This window comes from Littorina saxatilis, linkage group LG7 (genome assembly GCF_037325665.1).
Source record: "Littorina saxatilis isolate snail1 linkage group LG7, US_GU_Lsax_2.0, whole genome shotgun sequence".
In the NCBI taxonomy this organism is placed as follows: Eukaryota; Metazoa; Mollusca; class Gastropoda; order Littorinimorpha; family Littorinidae; genus Littorina; species Littorina saxatilis.
This window is the reverse complement of record NC_090251.1, coordinates 12963200-12977663: the sequence shown is the minus strand read 5'-3', so window position 1 is coordinate 12977663 and position 14464 is coordinate 12963200. Positions and strand designations below refer to the sequence as shown.

The window sequence follows — 14464 nt, the reverse complement described above, 5'->3', positions numbered from 1 at the left end:
GGAGGATCTCCCTAGGACTGGCACTTGGTGAACTTTGTTGAGGATACAGAATACAGAATCCAGAATCTTTAATTGTAAAAGGTTGGGAATTTGTCTTGATGCTTGAAGAATTGTTCGGTTTGTTTGAAACAGTATCACGATGACTTTTTTTTAATCAAATAAAATATTGCACACAATCAAAGATAAACTTTGTATTTCCTGTCCTTTTTTTTTATTTTTAACTCTTCCCTCGGAATTTGTCACATAATAAGCGCACACAGTTATTCAACCACAGCACAATGGAGACATTTCACAGAAATCAGCAACATGCAGATTCCGAAAACAGGTAGAACGTGTCTATAGAATCAACTGATCCAGACAAAGAACCAAGAGAAGAATTAACTCTAAAACTGTGAACAATGGTGGAAACGAGAAGGCAAGGTATTCCCACAAAGCCGGACTACACACTGCACCCACAGGTTGAACACACAGGTATGTGATTGGCAACAACACAAAATGAAGCCAGGAAACAAAGAAGTGAAATAATTAAAGCGGATGACGCTGGAATCTCAGCGGGCATAAAACACCCCGCTTAATCCTTCTGCAGTGGTGGTGCACCACATTACAATGGGCACCAACAGTTCTGTGGATATTCTATACACTGGTCTGGGGAATGTCTAACTACATGTGTACGTACAGTACTCTCTGCTTTCTTTTCTCAGTTTTTGAAGAAGCACTAAATGTTTAACCCTAATTACTGTTTGAAATACTGATTGCTTTATAGTTTTTTGTATCGTTCTGAGCATAACAAAGTCTAAATCTTAAGACCAGCTAGCTTCAGTATGTAGTTCTCTCATTTGTTGCTGTTGTTGGATGTACCCCAAACAACTTTACTCCAATCTATTCTGCATTTAAGATCTCAATTTCATAAGACTTTTTCTGTCTTTGTTGCTGGTTCCATTATGTAGTTGTGATTGTCTTTTGAAGCTTGATTTCAACAGTAGTAATTCCCTTTTTCTTTGTGCATCAATTGTTCCTTTTTTTTTTAACACATTGCAACTGCTCATATTCTATCTTTTAGAAACGTATCACTCCATGTCAAACATCAATCTTGAGTCACATATCTTTCTTTATCTCAGAACGAACTCCGCAATCAAAGAACAAGTGCGCCAGCTCTTGGACAGATTTCCACAAGAGTGCCAGCACCCCTTCTGGTATCCAAGCAGGACCCGGCAACCTGAGTGGACTTAGCTTAACAGGGTGGGTTGTGGAGGGGATGGGGGGGCACCCACTACAATGCCATAATCAGGCAGCCGGCTACCCCCTCTGTGATTATCACCTCGTTATATTTAATCCTGGCTGATTGCCTGACCCTGTCAACGCTGAACAAATAGCTGCCTGATAGGCTATGACTACAACGTTACCCTGGGTAGTGGTCATGCATGCGAGTCAGTGTAACTATTTGGGGTGTCAAAAACTGCTTACAGCGGTATACCTGGAAAGGAAAGAGAGAATGCTTTATGTCCTACAGGCTAAATGTTTCGCCTCTTATAAGGACAAGATATGGGTTATTATGATTAGAGTTTTACGCCCTCACGGCTTTTGACGAGATACTCAGGCGTATGCGTGTTTAGGTGGCATCAGCCATTTGCACTTATGACAGAATGACCGAGGTCTTTCACATGCCATTGTGGTGACACGGGGGTGGGACATGGCTTCTGTCTCTGGGTCTGCACATAAAGTTGACCCGTGTCCGGCCCGGCCCGAATTCGAACCTGCGACCTTCCGATCACAAGTCCAGTGCTCTACCAACTGAGCTACCGGGCCCCCAGCGGTAACTGCCATGAAAGGTCACCTTAAACGGGACATATGTCAAAAATGTGACGGACTAGGTGTGAGTTTTATGACCAATTGGTCTATCTTTAGACAGGTATAGAGGTAACAGGCCAAAAATGTCCATAGTATACGTTGCCGGCTGTCAATTGACAGATATATTTTGGTCAAGGTAATAGACAAAGGCCGGCAGCAGAAGATGTCCTTTCATGGGAGGTGTCCTGTCATCACAGGGGCCTCATATTGCAGGTACCATTGTGAATGCTTCTGGACCCAGCTTTTCTGTTGTAACTGTTGAATGGAACTTCCTGCTAGTTATCGTCATTTTGTCTGTTTGTTTGTTTGTTTGCTCAACGCCCATCCGACCACGAAGGGCCATATCAGGGCGGTGCTGCTTTGACATATAACGTGCGCCACACACAAGACAGAAGTCGCAGCACAGGCTTCATGTCTCACCCAGTCACATTATTCTGACACCGGACCAACCAGTCCTAGCACAAACCCCATAATGCCAGACGCCAGGCGGAGCAGCCAATAGATTGCCAATTTTAAAGTCTTAGGTATGACCCGGCCGGGGTTCGAACCCACGACCTCCCGATCACGGGGCGGACGCCTTACCACTAGGCCAACCGTGCCGGTAGTTATCGTCATAAGCGCAACAGGCACAGACATTATGTTTGTGATTGATAGTGAAATGTTCTGTTTTTTTATAAATAACGTATTCGTCTTCATGTGGTCTTAATTGGTTTAAACAATTTTATTCAGAAAATATTTTCAGATAACAAAGCCGCATACAATCAAGGCTTATAGACGTGCTCTTAAAGGTGGTCATCTACATTTTTGCTTTTTTTCAATAATCTTATGGTTAGATTTCGCTAAAAAGTTATGTCAGATGATGAATGAACCATGGGGAAAAAAGTTATAGAAAAAAAAATATGTAAAAAAAGATTTTATTTTTGGGTAGCGTGACTCACGCTTCCAATATTTTGTTTTCTGTTTGCTGAGAACATGTGCTTTTGCCTAAAAATACTGACCAATCAAATTCATGTCACTATGCTTATAGCCACGCCCAAACAAGTGCAGCAACAGTTTGACACTGGAGCGCTCATGTCCACGCTTTTTTTTAAACGCACGAAATGCACGGGATTTGAGAGGAGTTTTGCGCTTGGCATTTTCAAAATAAGGATACCCTACTATGAGTACTACGCTGGAATACAGTAAAACCTGAGTCTAGCGGACCCTTGTTGTAACGGCCACCTGCTACATACGGACAGTTTATCATGGCACGAACACGATTTCAACAATAACTAACCTTTAACGGGCGGACACCTGCCACTTACGGACGCGGACTGGTTCATTCATCATCTGACATAACTTTTTAGCGATATCTAACCATAAGATTATTGAAAAAAAGCAAAAATGTAGACGGCCACCTTTAAGTCTCTTTCCTTTTTTAGACCCAGTGTTTTCTCAGATTTTCTATTCATCAAACCACTGTAAATTTACCTCTGTTGTAAGACTTCCTCCTATTAACGCTGATGGGGTCTATGTCGACCAAAAGAGTGGGATTCCCTGTAGGTGGAGTTCCTGGAGAGGGATTCCCTGTATACAGGGAATACCACAGGATTTAGTTCCTGTAGCGTGTCGCTGATATCGCTGAAAGTCACGTGATGCTTGGCAACATCGGTAGAATTTGATGGTTTTCAATCTTTTTTGATATTTCTTAGAAATTCGAGTATGGTTTGCAAGTTTTATTGAAAAACTCCACCCTGTTGGATTCCCTGTATACAGGGAATCCCCCTCCAGGAACTCCACCTACAGGGAATCCCACTCTTTTGGTCGACATAGACCCCATCGGCCCTATTAACAGTCGTACTGTTTTTCTTAGATTGTTTGAGGTCTTAAAAAGGGGTTGCACTGTTTTGGCTAAAAGAAGCACTTCTAAAAGTGGACAATATCCCTTTAACTCGTCATATTCTGTGTATTCTGTGAGCCTTAGGGCATGCCCCATAGAATTTTACACAATAGGATTGGTTCCGCTTCATGAGCACGACCAAAATGGGACTGTGGTCTCACTAATTAACTAACATTACGCTGCAGGCATTGAGTCTTATGGAATACTATTTTCCTTATGTTCCCTTGCAAACTGCACTGAATTAAGGGTGGGATCATATGGGCAGAAATTGTGTATGGCTAAAGGGTGAATGCATGCATTTTGTATGTGTGTGTGTGTGTGTGTGTATGTGTGTGTGTGTGTGTGTGTGTGTGTGTGTGTGTGTGTGTGTGTGTGTGTGTGTGTGTGTGTGTGTGTGTGTGTGTGTGTGTGTGTGTGTGCATGCATGCGTGCATGCGTACGTGCATGCGTGAGTACATGTGTGCGTGTGTGTGTGTATGCACATCTGTCTGTGCAGTCTGTGTAAGTGTGCTTTGCCATATGCATCACTTTCCGTGTTTGCTTGTGACTTTGCAGAATATAATTCAGCATGCAATCAAAATCAGAACTTCAATGTCATGCATTCAGTGGTATGCAAAACTTATGCCCTGGCAATTCACAAAAGAGGCATGCTAATATCAACCATTAATTCTATGAAAGCCTCACATTCATCAAGAAGCCTATGAATTAAGCACTCAAAAGTTACACATCGTGTCATTTATTTGTGAAATGTCATTATTCAATCAAAATATTGTGAATAGGCTTCAAGACAAATGACGACGTTGTGCAGAACATTATAAGCAGCATGCCGACTTACCCATTCTCTTCATTGACATCTTTTCTGATAACATGCATGCATGCCAAGATACATTGAGGTCAGGAAATATAATTGTTGTCATGATGTCAACGCTATTAACTTTAAGTCATTTTAAAAACCCTTCATTGCAGGAATCAGCTACCAATGGCATTTCAAAGTGTGAATTCAAAGCAAAGAGCTAATCTTCAATTTGGTAAGAAATTCATGTACTTAACCGACAAATTTATATAAAGTTTGATCTTTAGACTATACCAATTTACTGACATCATCTGACATGCTGGAAACCTTGAGACACAACAAGACAGTTCTTTGAGGTTATGTTTTATATTTCTTCTTCTTCTTCTTCGTTCATGGGCTTAGACTCCCACGTTCACTCATGTTTTTAGCATGAGTGGATTTGTACGTGTATGACCGTTTTTACCCTGCCATTCAGGCAGCATACGCCGATTTCGGGGGAGGCATGCTGGGTATTTTCGTGTTTCTATAACCCACCGAACTCTGACATGGATTACAGGATCTTTTCCGTGCGCACTTGGTCTTGTGCTTGCGTGTACACACGAAGGGGGTTAAGTCACTAGCAGGTCTGCACATAAGTTGACCTGGGAGATCGGAAATATCTCAACTCTTAACCCACTGCGCCCGTCATGTTTTATATATAATTAACCTATATGCCTTTCTTGGTTTTATTTGGGCCTTTTTTTTCCCACAAAAAAATTCTGTCAGCAATCAGGCAATCACTTAACTTGCTTGGGACAGTAACTCTTCAAGTGCAAATTGAAGTGCTATTTTTGTAGATTCTTTCATTCCTAAGCCAGTTTCATGTTTGAGTTGAAAGAAAATAGTCTGCAATATCAACACATGACAGAGGGCGGGGATGTAGCTCAGTCGGTAGCGCGCTGGATTTGTATCCAGTTGGCCGCTGTCAGCGTGAGTTCGTCCCCACGTTCGGCGAGAGATTTATTTCTCAGAGTCAACTTTGTGTGCAGACTCTCCTCGGTGTCCGAACACCCCCCGTGTGTACACGCAAGCACAAGACCAAGTGCGCACGAAAAAGATCCTGTAATTCATGTCAGAGTTCGGTGGGTTATAGAAACACGAAAATACCCAGCATGCTTCCTCCGAAAACGGCGTATGGCTGCCTAAATGGCGGGGTAAAAAACGGTCATACACATAAAATTCCACTCGTGCAAAAAAAAAAACCACGAGTGTACGTGGGAGTTTCAGCCCACGAACGCAGAAGAAGAACAGAAGAAGAACACATGACAGAAAGAGACAGGTCAGAGAGGTCAGAGATGATGAATGAATTAACAACGAGGATGATCAGAAAATACTGACAGTAATCTAACAATACTCATACAATATTGAAAGAGGAAGATGAGAGGACATAATATCTTCAGTTAGTAATATAGGCAGAAGAACAGAGAAGGTTTACTTCAAAGATGAAGTTTTCCAGAGAAAAGTCTGTTAAAATGAGACAAAGAGTCAGAGAACAAATTTACAAAATAATAGACGAAAAAAGACGAGAGACAGTCAGACAAAAATGCTCATAAAAACATCAACACATACTCACACACATACACATAGATAAACTTCTAAAAACAACCCCCCCCCTCCCATACACAAAAATAGAAGAACTTTCTCATCAGCTTAAAGACATACCATATTGACCCTCTCTTTTAAAGCAAAATCTTTCACGTCAAAAGCCAAACAAAGTTTGAAAAAACATCATAACGTGAACAATGGCATCATGATGCGCAAATTCTGTTACTTCTAGTGCATGACTCCCGAGGAAGTGACAAAGGATTTTAAGAACAAAGTTTGTCTCGATGATTTCAAAATATCAGCAGTAGAAAACAAATCGTAAGGTCATCCCCAGGCTGCATATGTATCGGTATCGTAAATCATTAAAACGTTACCTGGAGGTGGAAACAGTGTAGTCGTCATACAAAGACGACGTCTGGCGACCGCCTTTCTGAGGACTGCTTTGGGGTCGACCTTTGCGGTACAGTGTATCACGCTGAAGGTCATAGAACATCTGATCGAAGTAGTCATGACCTTGACCTATGTCGGCTGACACCAGGTTGAGATCTTGTTCGCGTCCTACTGTAAATGAGAAAGGAACCGAGTCCACATTGAACTATGTATCTCCTTATGAATGACGCTTTCTAAAACAGTTAAACCCAGGGAAACTGAATAATTACAAGGTCTTCGGATCACCAAATTTAATAATGATCAAAACAATTCCATGGTCAACCTTTTAAAATAGGGATGCAATGCTTTCTGAGTATGGTCCACTTTAGTAATGAAACACACTTCATAATTCCATACACATTGTTTGCTCCCTCTATAAATGACACCCTGTGGGTTGATGATCTTGTAAAATTGTTCTGTATTGTATTTTATCAAACATTCCACACATTAACCTCTCTTAATTGTTTTTGAGTTTAAAAATAAGTACAGTGGACCCCCCCCCTCCCCCCCCCCCCCCACCCCACTCCCCCCCCCCCACTCTCTCTTTTAAGACCAGCTTACTTTTTCAGATTTTCTCTTCACAGTCTCTGTAAATCATGTACCTCCATTTTAACACTCCCTCCTTTTGAAGACCTGATTTTCTTATATTTTTGGACTGGTTTTAAAAGGAGGGTTCCACTGTATATGAGTAATATACTGAAGCTAAAATTAGCTCAAGATCAGGTGACACTCAGTCAAGGCCTTACTTGGCTGAACCCAGAGTTGACTTCACAAAGACTTGCCAAAGTCTTTTTTACCAACAATTCAGTGCCAAGGCTTTGTGCAGCAAGCTTCGTCAAGTAGACTTCATGAAGTCAGCTTCGCCAAATGAATATAAGGCTATAACTTGGTCCTCAGCCAAGCAATAATTCCATTAAGAAACTTGTTCTGTCTTTGAACTGCGCTACAACAGAACAACGCTGACGTGACTGCAATCTTGAAGACCACAAATTTGAAGGCTGCGTTCTGTATTCTTCATGACATCAAACAGAGAAATCACACGCTTGTTAAATCAGAGTCTCCATATATATCGTAGGAGTGTATATACTGAAGTGCACAGATGTGCAGTCAAAACACAAACACGAAGCTGCATGTGCGTCAAAGCACCACTAAATTTGAAACTAAGCTGTGCAAAAATATGATTGCAACAACTTTTCTTGACACGGGAATGAAATTGCTATAAATATAGTTGAGGTACAACTGGACGAACCTGGGGCGGATTTAGCGCGGGCTTTTGCAGCTTGCCGAGGGGTGTCGGGTGGGTAGGGTTCCAAAGCAAGTCGGTTCACAGCTGGGGTTGTTTCGTAAGAATACCTGCAAGAAAGCAGCAAAAATGAAATTTAAAAAAACAACAATTAAATCAAATTAAAAAAAAAAGTATTTTCAAATTAAAAAAATTATATAAAATAAAATAAAATAAAACAAAGAAGCACAAAAAATAAGAAGCAAAAATTAAATATGGTGGGTTACACAGTAAAGAATATTTCATGCAGTTATCAAAATCCATTGACAAGCACTCTTTGCTTGGTGGCACAGACATAACATGGTAGCGGTTGCGGGGAGAATTTCACAATCAAACATTTAATATGGAACCAAGACACAAGGTGTTATTATACTTTCACAATGTTGGTGAAAGTAATGATGATGACGTGATTAATAACGGTGATGACAATCACAATGAAGATTACAACAACAAAGACAAAGATGATAACTTTGATAGCAGTTGAAACGTGAGCGGCGTCGAGCTGAGCGACGCTGGGCATCTTCCAAGCTGACTGTACATAAGCAGATTTATGACGCCACCAAGCAGAAAGTCATACATTTTGTTGATGCCGCCAAGACCACTTTTTATTCATCCAAGGTCGCAGCATCCTCATCTTGTAAAGAGTTGTTTAACACTGTCACCACCATGCTTGATAAAGCAAAACGTCATTCTTCCAACTGTACATGACATGTCTAAACTGCCAGATGTTTTTTCTAAGTATTTTCATGAAAAGATTTTGACCATCCGCAACAGCTTCGCCCAGCATAGATGACCGTTCTCCCATTTTTTGTTGGAAATTCGTTTTCTGTTTTCACCCCAGACTCTGAAGATTTTGTTCTTAAACTCGATCCTTGTGAAGTCTGCCAAAACGTCCTGTGACCTCGACCCCCTCCCCACCCCCCTCCTCTGTGATCACTTAGACATCCTTTTACCCACCATCACTAGAATACTGAACGAGTCCCTTTCCACTGGCACCGTCCCCTCAGATTGAAAAAAGCTGTCATTAAACCCCTTCTGAAGTAAGCTCCCTCGACCCCAACGTACTAAAGAACTACAGGCCCATCTCCAACCTTCCCTTCCTTTCTAAAATCCAGGAGAAGATAGTCCTAGACCAGCTCTCCTCCCACCTCTCTGCCAACAACCTCCTCACTCCGCACCAGTCAGCTTACCGCAGGGGCCATAGCACAGAGACCGCAGTCCTTAGTATTCTCAACAACATTTTGACTTCCTTAGACGATAACAAAATTTCCCTGCTCCTCCTGTTAGACCTTTCGGCCGCTTTCGATACAATTGATCATGAAATCCTACTGTCCCGCCTTGAGCACACTTTCGGCATCCAAAATTCAGTTCTAAATTGGTTCAGATCCGATCTCTCAGACAGAAAAAAATTTGTAATTGTAAACGACGTCCCATCCCAGGAAACCTCCCTCCTTTTTGGCGTTCGGGCTCTGTGCTCGGGCCCGTGCTGTTCATCATGTACACCTCCCCTCTGACTGACCTCGTCAACAGACATTCCGTTTCCCACGAAATGTTTGCTGACGACACTCAGCTTCAGAACTCAGCGACTCCCTCAGAATACGACCAGATGACCACCTCCCTTCAGTCTTGCATTGCTGACGTTGAACTCTGGATGTCCACTAACAAGCTTAAACTTAACTGTGACAAAACAGAAGCCATTCGTTTCACCAAATCTTCTCCTCCTCTCTCTCTCTCTCCCTCCTTCTATCACTTTAGGCAGCAGCACTATTGAATTCTCAGACTCCGTCCGTGATCTTGGCATCTTTCTTGATAGCGATCTCTCCATGAAACACCATGTTATGAAAGTATGTCAGTCCGCTTACATCGAGCTTAAGAGAATAGGTTCTATCCGCCCATACCTTACCGAAGATGCCACCAAGACCCTTGTTTCCTCCTGTATTCTTTCTCGATTAGACTACGGAAATTCTGTTCTCATTGGCTGTCCTCAGTCTGTCATCCATCCTTTGCAGAGCGTTCAAAATTCTGCAGCCCGGCTTGTGTGCAAAGCCCCTCAGTCCCAGTCCTGTTCCCCCTTGCTTAAGAAACTTCATTGGCTCCCTGTAGAGCTGAGAATCCAATATAAGTGCTGCTGTATCTGCTACAAAATAATATCTGGCTCATCCCCATCCTACCTGTCTGACCTGTTCACACTCTATACACCCTCACGATCCCTCCGCTCCTCTGTAGACACTAGAATATTCCGTCTATCTTCTTTTAGTCGCAAACAGCACGTCCAGAGAGCCTTCTCCCACTCTGCCGCCGTTGTGTGGAACTCTCTCCCTTACTCTATCCGACACTGCCAAACTTTTAGTTCCTTCAAATCAAACCTTAAAACACACTTCTTCAAACAGTATTTTGATTAATTTTTATTTCAATATGGTGCATTTTTGATCAGGTGTTTGAATGTTTGAATGTTTTGCCTGTGTTAGTATGCTTGCAGCTTGTATTGATGTAGTGTTTCGTTGTTCACCTGTGTGCTGAATGCTGCTGCACATGCTTTTTCGCTTTGCTTTGTATGTATATGTTTGTTTTTTCATTGTAAAGCGCTTAGAGAACGTTAAGCGCTCTTTTAATCTCCCATATTATAACAACGCTACCAACAATGACAACAACTACCACTACTACCACCACCACCATCAACAACAACAACAACAACTGACTTAGCAAAGGGCACGGAGCCAGTATAACCAAACAGCTGGGGGTCAAACTCGTCATCGTACTGATGGGGGGGCAGCATGCCAAACGCAGGCTCGTACCCTGGCGTCTGCAAGGCCTCAGGGATGTAGGTCACCGACAGAGGTGGAGAGGGATCATACGGCCTCGTCTCTGGGGTGAAGGTCACACAGTGAGCGCTTGACAAGGAGGTATCCGTGTGGGGCACCGCTTGAGCGGTAGAGGTCAGTGGCAGAGCCGAGTACGCATTGGCCATGGCCTGCAGATGCTGCTGCTGCTGTCGGTGCGCGTCAACTTGGCACATAGCGGAGTTGGCGGGGGTTGCTGGAGCAAGGTTGTAGGAGTGGTTAAAGGATGCTCTGTCTAACGATGTCGATGTTGTTCGTGTCACTGGGACAGACGTCGTGGTGGTCACTGCCAGAGGCACTGTCAGTCTGGAAGAAAAAGTTGTGATGATGATGCTGTTTATTTTACGTTGTCATTCGCAAAAAAAGACATGGTAGAGGCATATGATAAATGTACGCTTCGCAAAAGCGACCAGAACAAAAGCACACACCAAAAAATTACCTTACCTGTATAATTTAAAGAAAATGTCAAATGTTATGCACATATTGTCCTGATGATACTCAGGACTCCAAAGGTTCATAACATTTTTACTGTCAGTTAGAAAATAGTGCACTCATGGATTTGATATGCATATGAGACGTCTGCTGTTGACCAATATTAGTTATTTTTCTGCAGCTGTTTCAAATGTGTCAAATGAACTTTTCAATGGTTAAAAATAGTGCAGACAACATTGTTTAAATATAGTATAGTCTGAACAACCAAACATTTAATTGTTACATTAGTTTGTTCCCGGTTAACTGGAAGAAATATAATACTGGAATGGACCAAATGACTTTTCTTGATAAAGTTCTTTAAAAATAAAAAGTGCCTTCCCTCACCTGTCTAAAGCAAACACACACACCTTTGAAACCCTGATTAATGCCACAACAAAATTATGTCATAATAAGTGCAACACGTTTTTTCTTAGACTTGTGAGAGAAAAAAGTTTGCAGGTGACAAACTGTATAATTCTTCTTCTTCTTTGTTCATGGGCTTAGACTCCCACGTTCACTCATGTTTTTAGCACGAGTGGATTTTTACGTGTTTTACCCGGCCATTCAGGCAGCATACGCCGATTTCGGGGGAGGCATGCTGGGTATTTTCATGTTTCTATAACCCACCGAACTCTGACATGGATTATAGAATCTTTTCCGTGCGCACTTGGTCTTGTGCTTGCGTGTACACACGAAGAGGGTTAAGTCACTAGCAGGTCTGCACATAAGTTGACCTGGGAGATCAGAAAAATCTCCACTCTTAACCCACCAGGCGGCAGCGACCGGGATTCGAACTCACGACCTCCGATTAGGAGGCCGACGTCTTACCACCACGCCACTGCGCCCGTCAATTGCATAATTAAAATGCAAGGGAGGCATCCAGCTTTTTCATGGCCCTCAAAGTTATTTATTCTATTTTAATTGTCATGTGAAGAATCTGATAAAATAAACTCTCTACTTGTTGCACTGTTCTTATAAATAAGTGAAACTACTGTGATTATTTTCTACAACAAATCAAAGGCTACGAAGAAAAAACTGCCCAAAAAACAGAAAGGATATATAGGCACGACAAGGATTTTTTTCACTGAAAAACATTTATCTTTTTAACTCTTGCATGAGGACTACTGAATGGTGTTCATTCAGCAATCCTATATCCGGCTATCAAAATTTTTTAGCTCAACAAAATACTCGTGTAACCGAGTGCTAGTGCCGAAACACCACAATCACCTTTGGAGGCGAAGTCCAATCAAACAGGATTGAGAATTTTAGAGCTTATTTCTAAGCCCTATAAAAACTGTTATGCATTCGCAAAGGAATCCATGAACATACAGAGAGACAAAAGCCGCCAGACCCCATCACAAACAGAACTCTACAATCCACAGGTGTTGCCTACTTCAAAGGCGAACAACTCTGCAGAGTCTGCTGTGACGGGCGACGATATAGTCTCCCTGTCACACTCGCAAGACAAAAATGTGAGAACAAAGTGAAGGTGATCAAAGTTTGGAGAAAATCTAAAAGAAACAAGTCGCGTAAGGCGAAATTACTACATTTTGTCAAGCTGTGGAACTCACAGAATAAAACTGAATGCACTGCATTTTTTCACAATGACCGTAGTCCGCCGCTCGTGCAAAAGGCAGTGAAATTGACGAGCCTGTTTAGCGCGGTAGTGGTTGCGCTGTGCTGCATAGCACGCTTTTCTGTACCTCTCTTCGTTTTAACTTTCTGAGCGTGTTTTTAATCCAAACATATCATATCTATATGTTTTTGGAATCAGGAACCCACAAGAAATAAGATGAAATTGTTTTTAAATCGATTTCGGACATTTTATTTTAATCATAATTTTAATATTTTTAATTTTCAGAGCTTGTTTATAATCCGAATATAACATATTTATATGTTTTATGAATCAGAAAATGATGAAGAATAAGATGAACGTAATTTTAGATCGTTTTATAAAAGAATAATTTGAATTACAATTTTCAGATTTTTAATGACCAAAGTCATCAATTAATTTTTAAGCCTCCAAACTGAAATGCAATACCAAAGTCCGGCCTTCGTCGAAGATTGCTTGGCCAAAATTTCAATCAATTTGATTGAAAAATGAGGGTGTGACAGTGCCGCCTCAACTTTTACAAAAAGCCGGATATGACGTCATCAAAGACATTTATCAAAAAAATGAAAACAACGTCTGGGGATATCATACCCAGGAACTCTCATGTAAAATTTCATAAAGATCGGTCCAGTAGTTCACTCTGAATCGCTCTACACACACACACACGCACACACAGACACACACACAGACAGACACACATACACCACGACCCTCGTCTCGATTCCCCCTCTATGTGAAAACATTTAGTCAAAACTTGACTAAATGTAAAAAGGCAAGTGTCCTACTAATACATCCTACGTCTTTTTCTGTAATCCCACTGACTTTGAAAGCAAAATACATGTACTACACCTATGACCATTCTGAAGATATTTTTTATTTTCTCTTTAGCCGAAACTTGATTACAGTATGAATCTTTTCTTTTTAAACAAAAAAGGCAAGGAATCTGCTAAGAATGGTGTATGTGTTACTGTCAGCCTATCTCTTTGAGTCTACTTGAGATTGAGAAAAAGACCATACAAAAAATAAGGGAAAGAATGTCGGTTTTCACATACCAAACATCTACTCTAGTCAGAAAAGAAATCCTTACCACCTTAAAAAAAAAAATAGGTGAAAACACAATGATCCGTATATAGCTAAATGCAATTTGGAAACGTAAAACATTTTTCTTTGCCACAAAAAGTTTATTCAGTAACGAAATTACCTCCGAATTTGTTATTTTTATTACAGTATCAAACTATGCAAAAGATTATTTGAAAATAACGCTGCAAAATAACTATGAATCCTTTTGCACTCAGATTCTAATCGACAATCCGAACAAAGCTTCCAAGATCCTGAAATAGACGGATTCTGGAAATAACTCTGTCTGGGTTTTCACAGGTTGTGGCAGAGTTGTATCCAACTGGACACTGAGCCAAGCAAACAAAGTCATGGCAACGTGAATCCGTCATCTCCAATGCGCACATTTTTGGGCGAGAAAAAACGCATAATTTCAAACGGGCACTTAAAAAATGACACTGTGTCTGCTCACACTGATGCTTAATTCCTTCTTTCAAAAACATGCAAATTGGATGTTATTATTTACTTGGATGCTATTCTTTCTTTCTTTATTTATTTGGTGTTTAACGTCGTTTTCAACCATTCAAGGTTATATCGCGACGGCTTGGATGCTATGATCACTGGTCACAGCCATTGGTATTTGCCCCAGCAATGGGGGGCCCGGTAGCTC

At 41.4% G+C, this 14464-nt stretch overlaps 1 protein-coding gene across 2 annotated transcripts in view; it reads right to left on the bottom strand.

The window, feature by feature from the left end:
• LOC138970718 (uncharacterized) overlaps positions 1–14464 on the bottom strand; it is a 61441-nt gene that overhangs the window by 16737 nt on the left and 30240 nt on the right. The window contains exons 9-12 of one of the 2 annotated variants that reach the window (XM_070343204.1): positions 10515–10961; positions 7783–7886; positions 6479–6665; positions 4563–4586 (exon numbers count right to left, since the gene is read on the bottom strand). In XM_070343204.1, the coding sequence (XP_070199305.1) occupies positions 4563–4586; positions 6479–6665; positions 7783–7886; positions 10515–10961 (762 nt within the window). The remainder of the gene's footprint in view (positions 1–4562; positions 4587–6478; positions 6666–7782; positions 7887–10514; positions 10962–14464) is intronic. The other variant, XM_070343205.1, reaches the window with a different exon arrangement.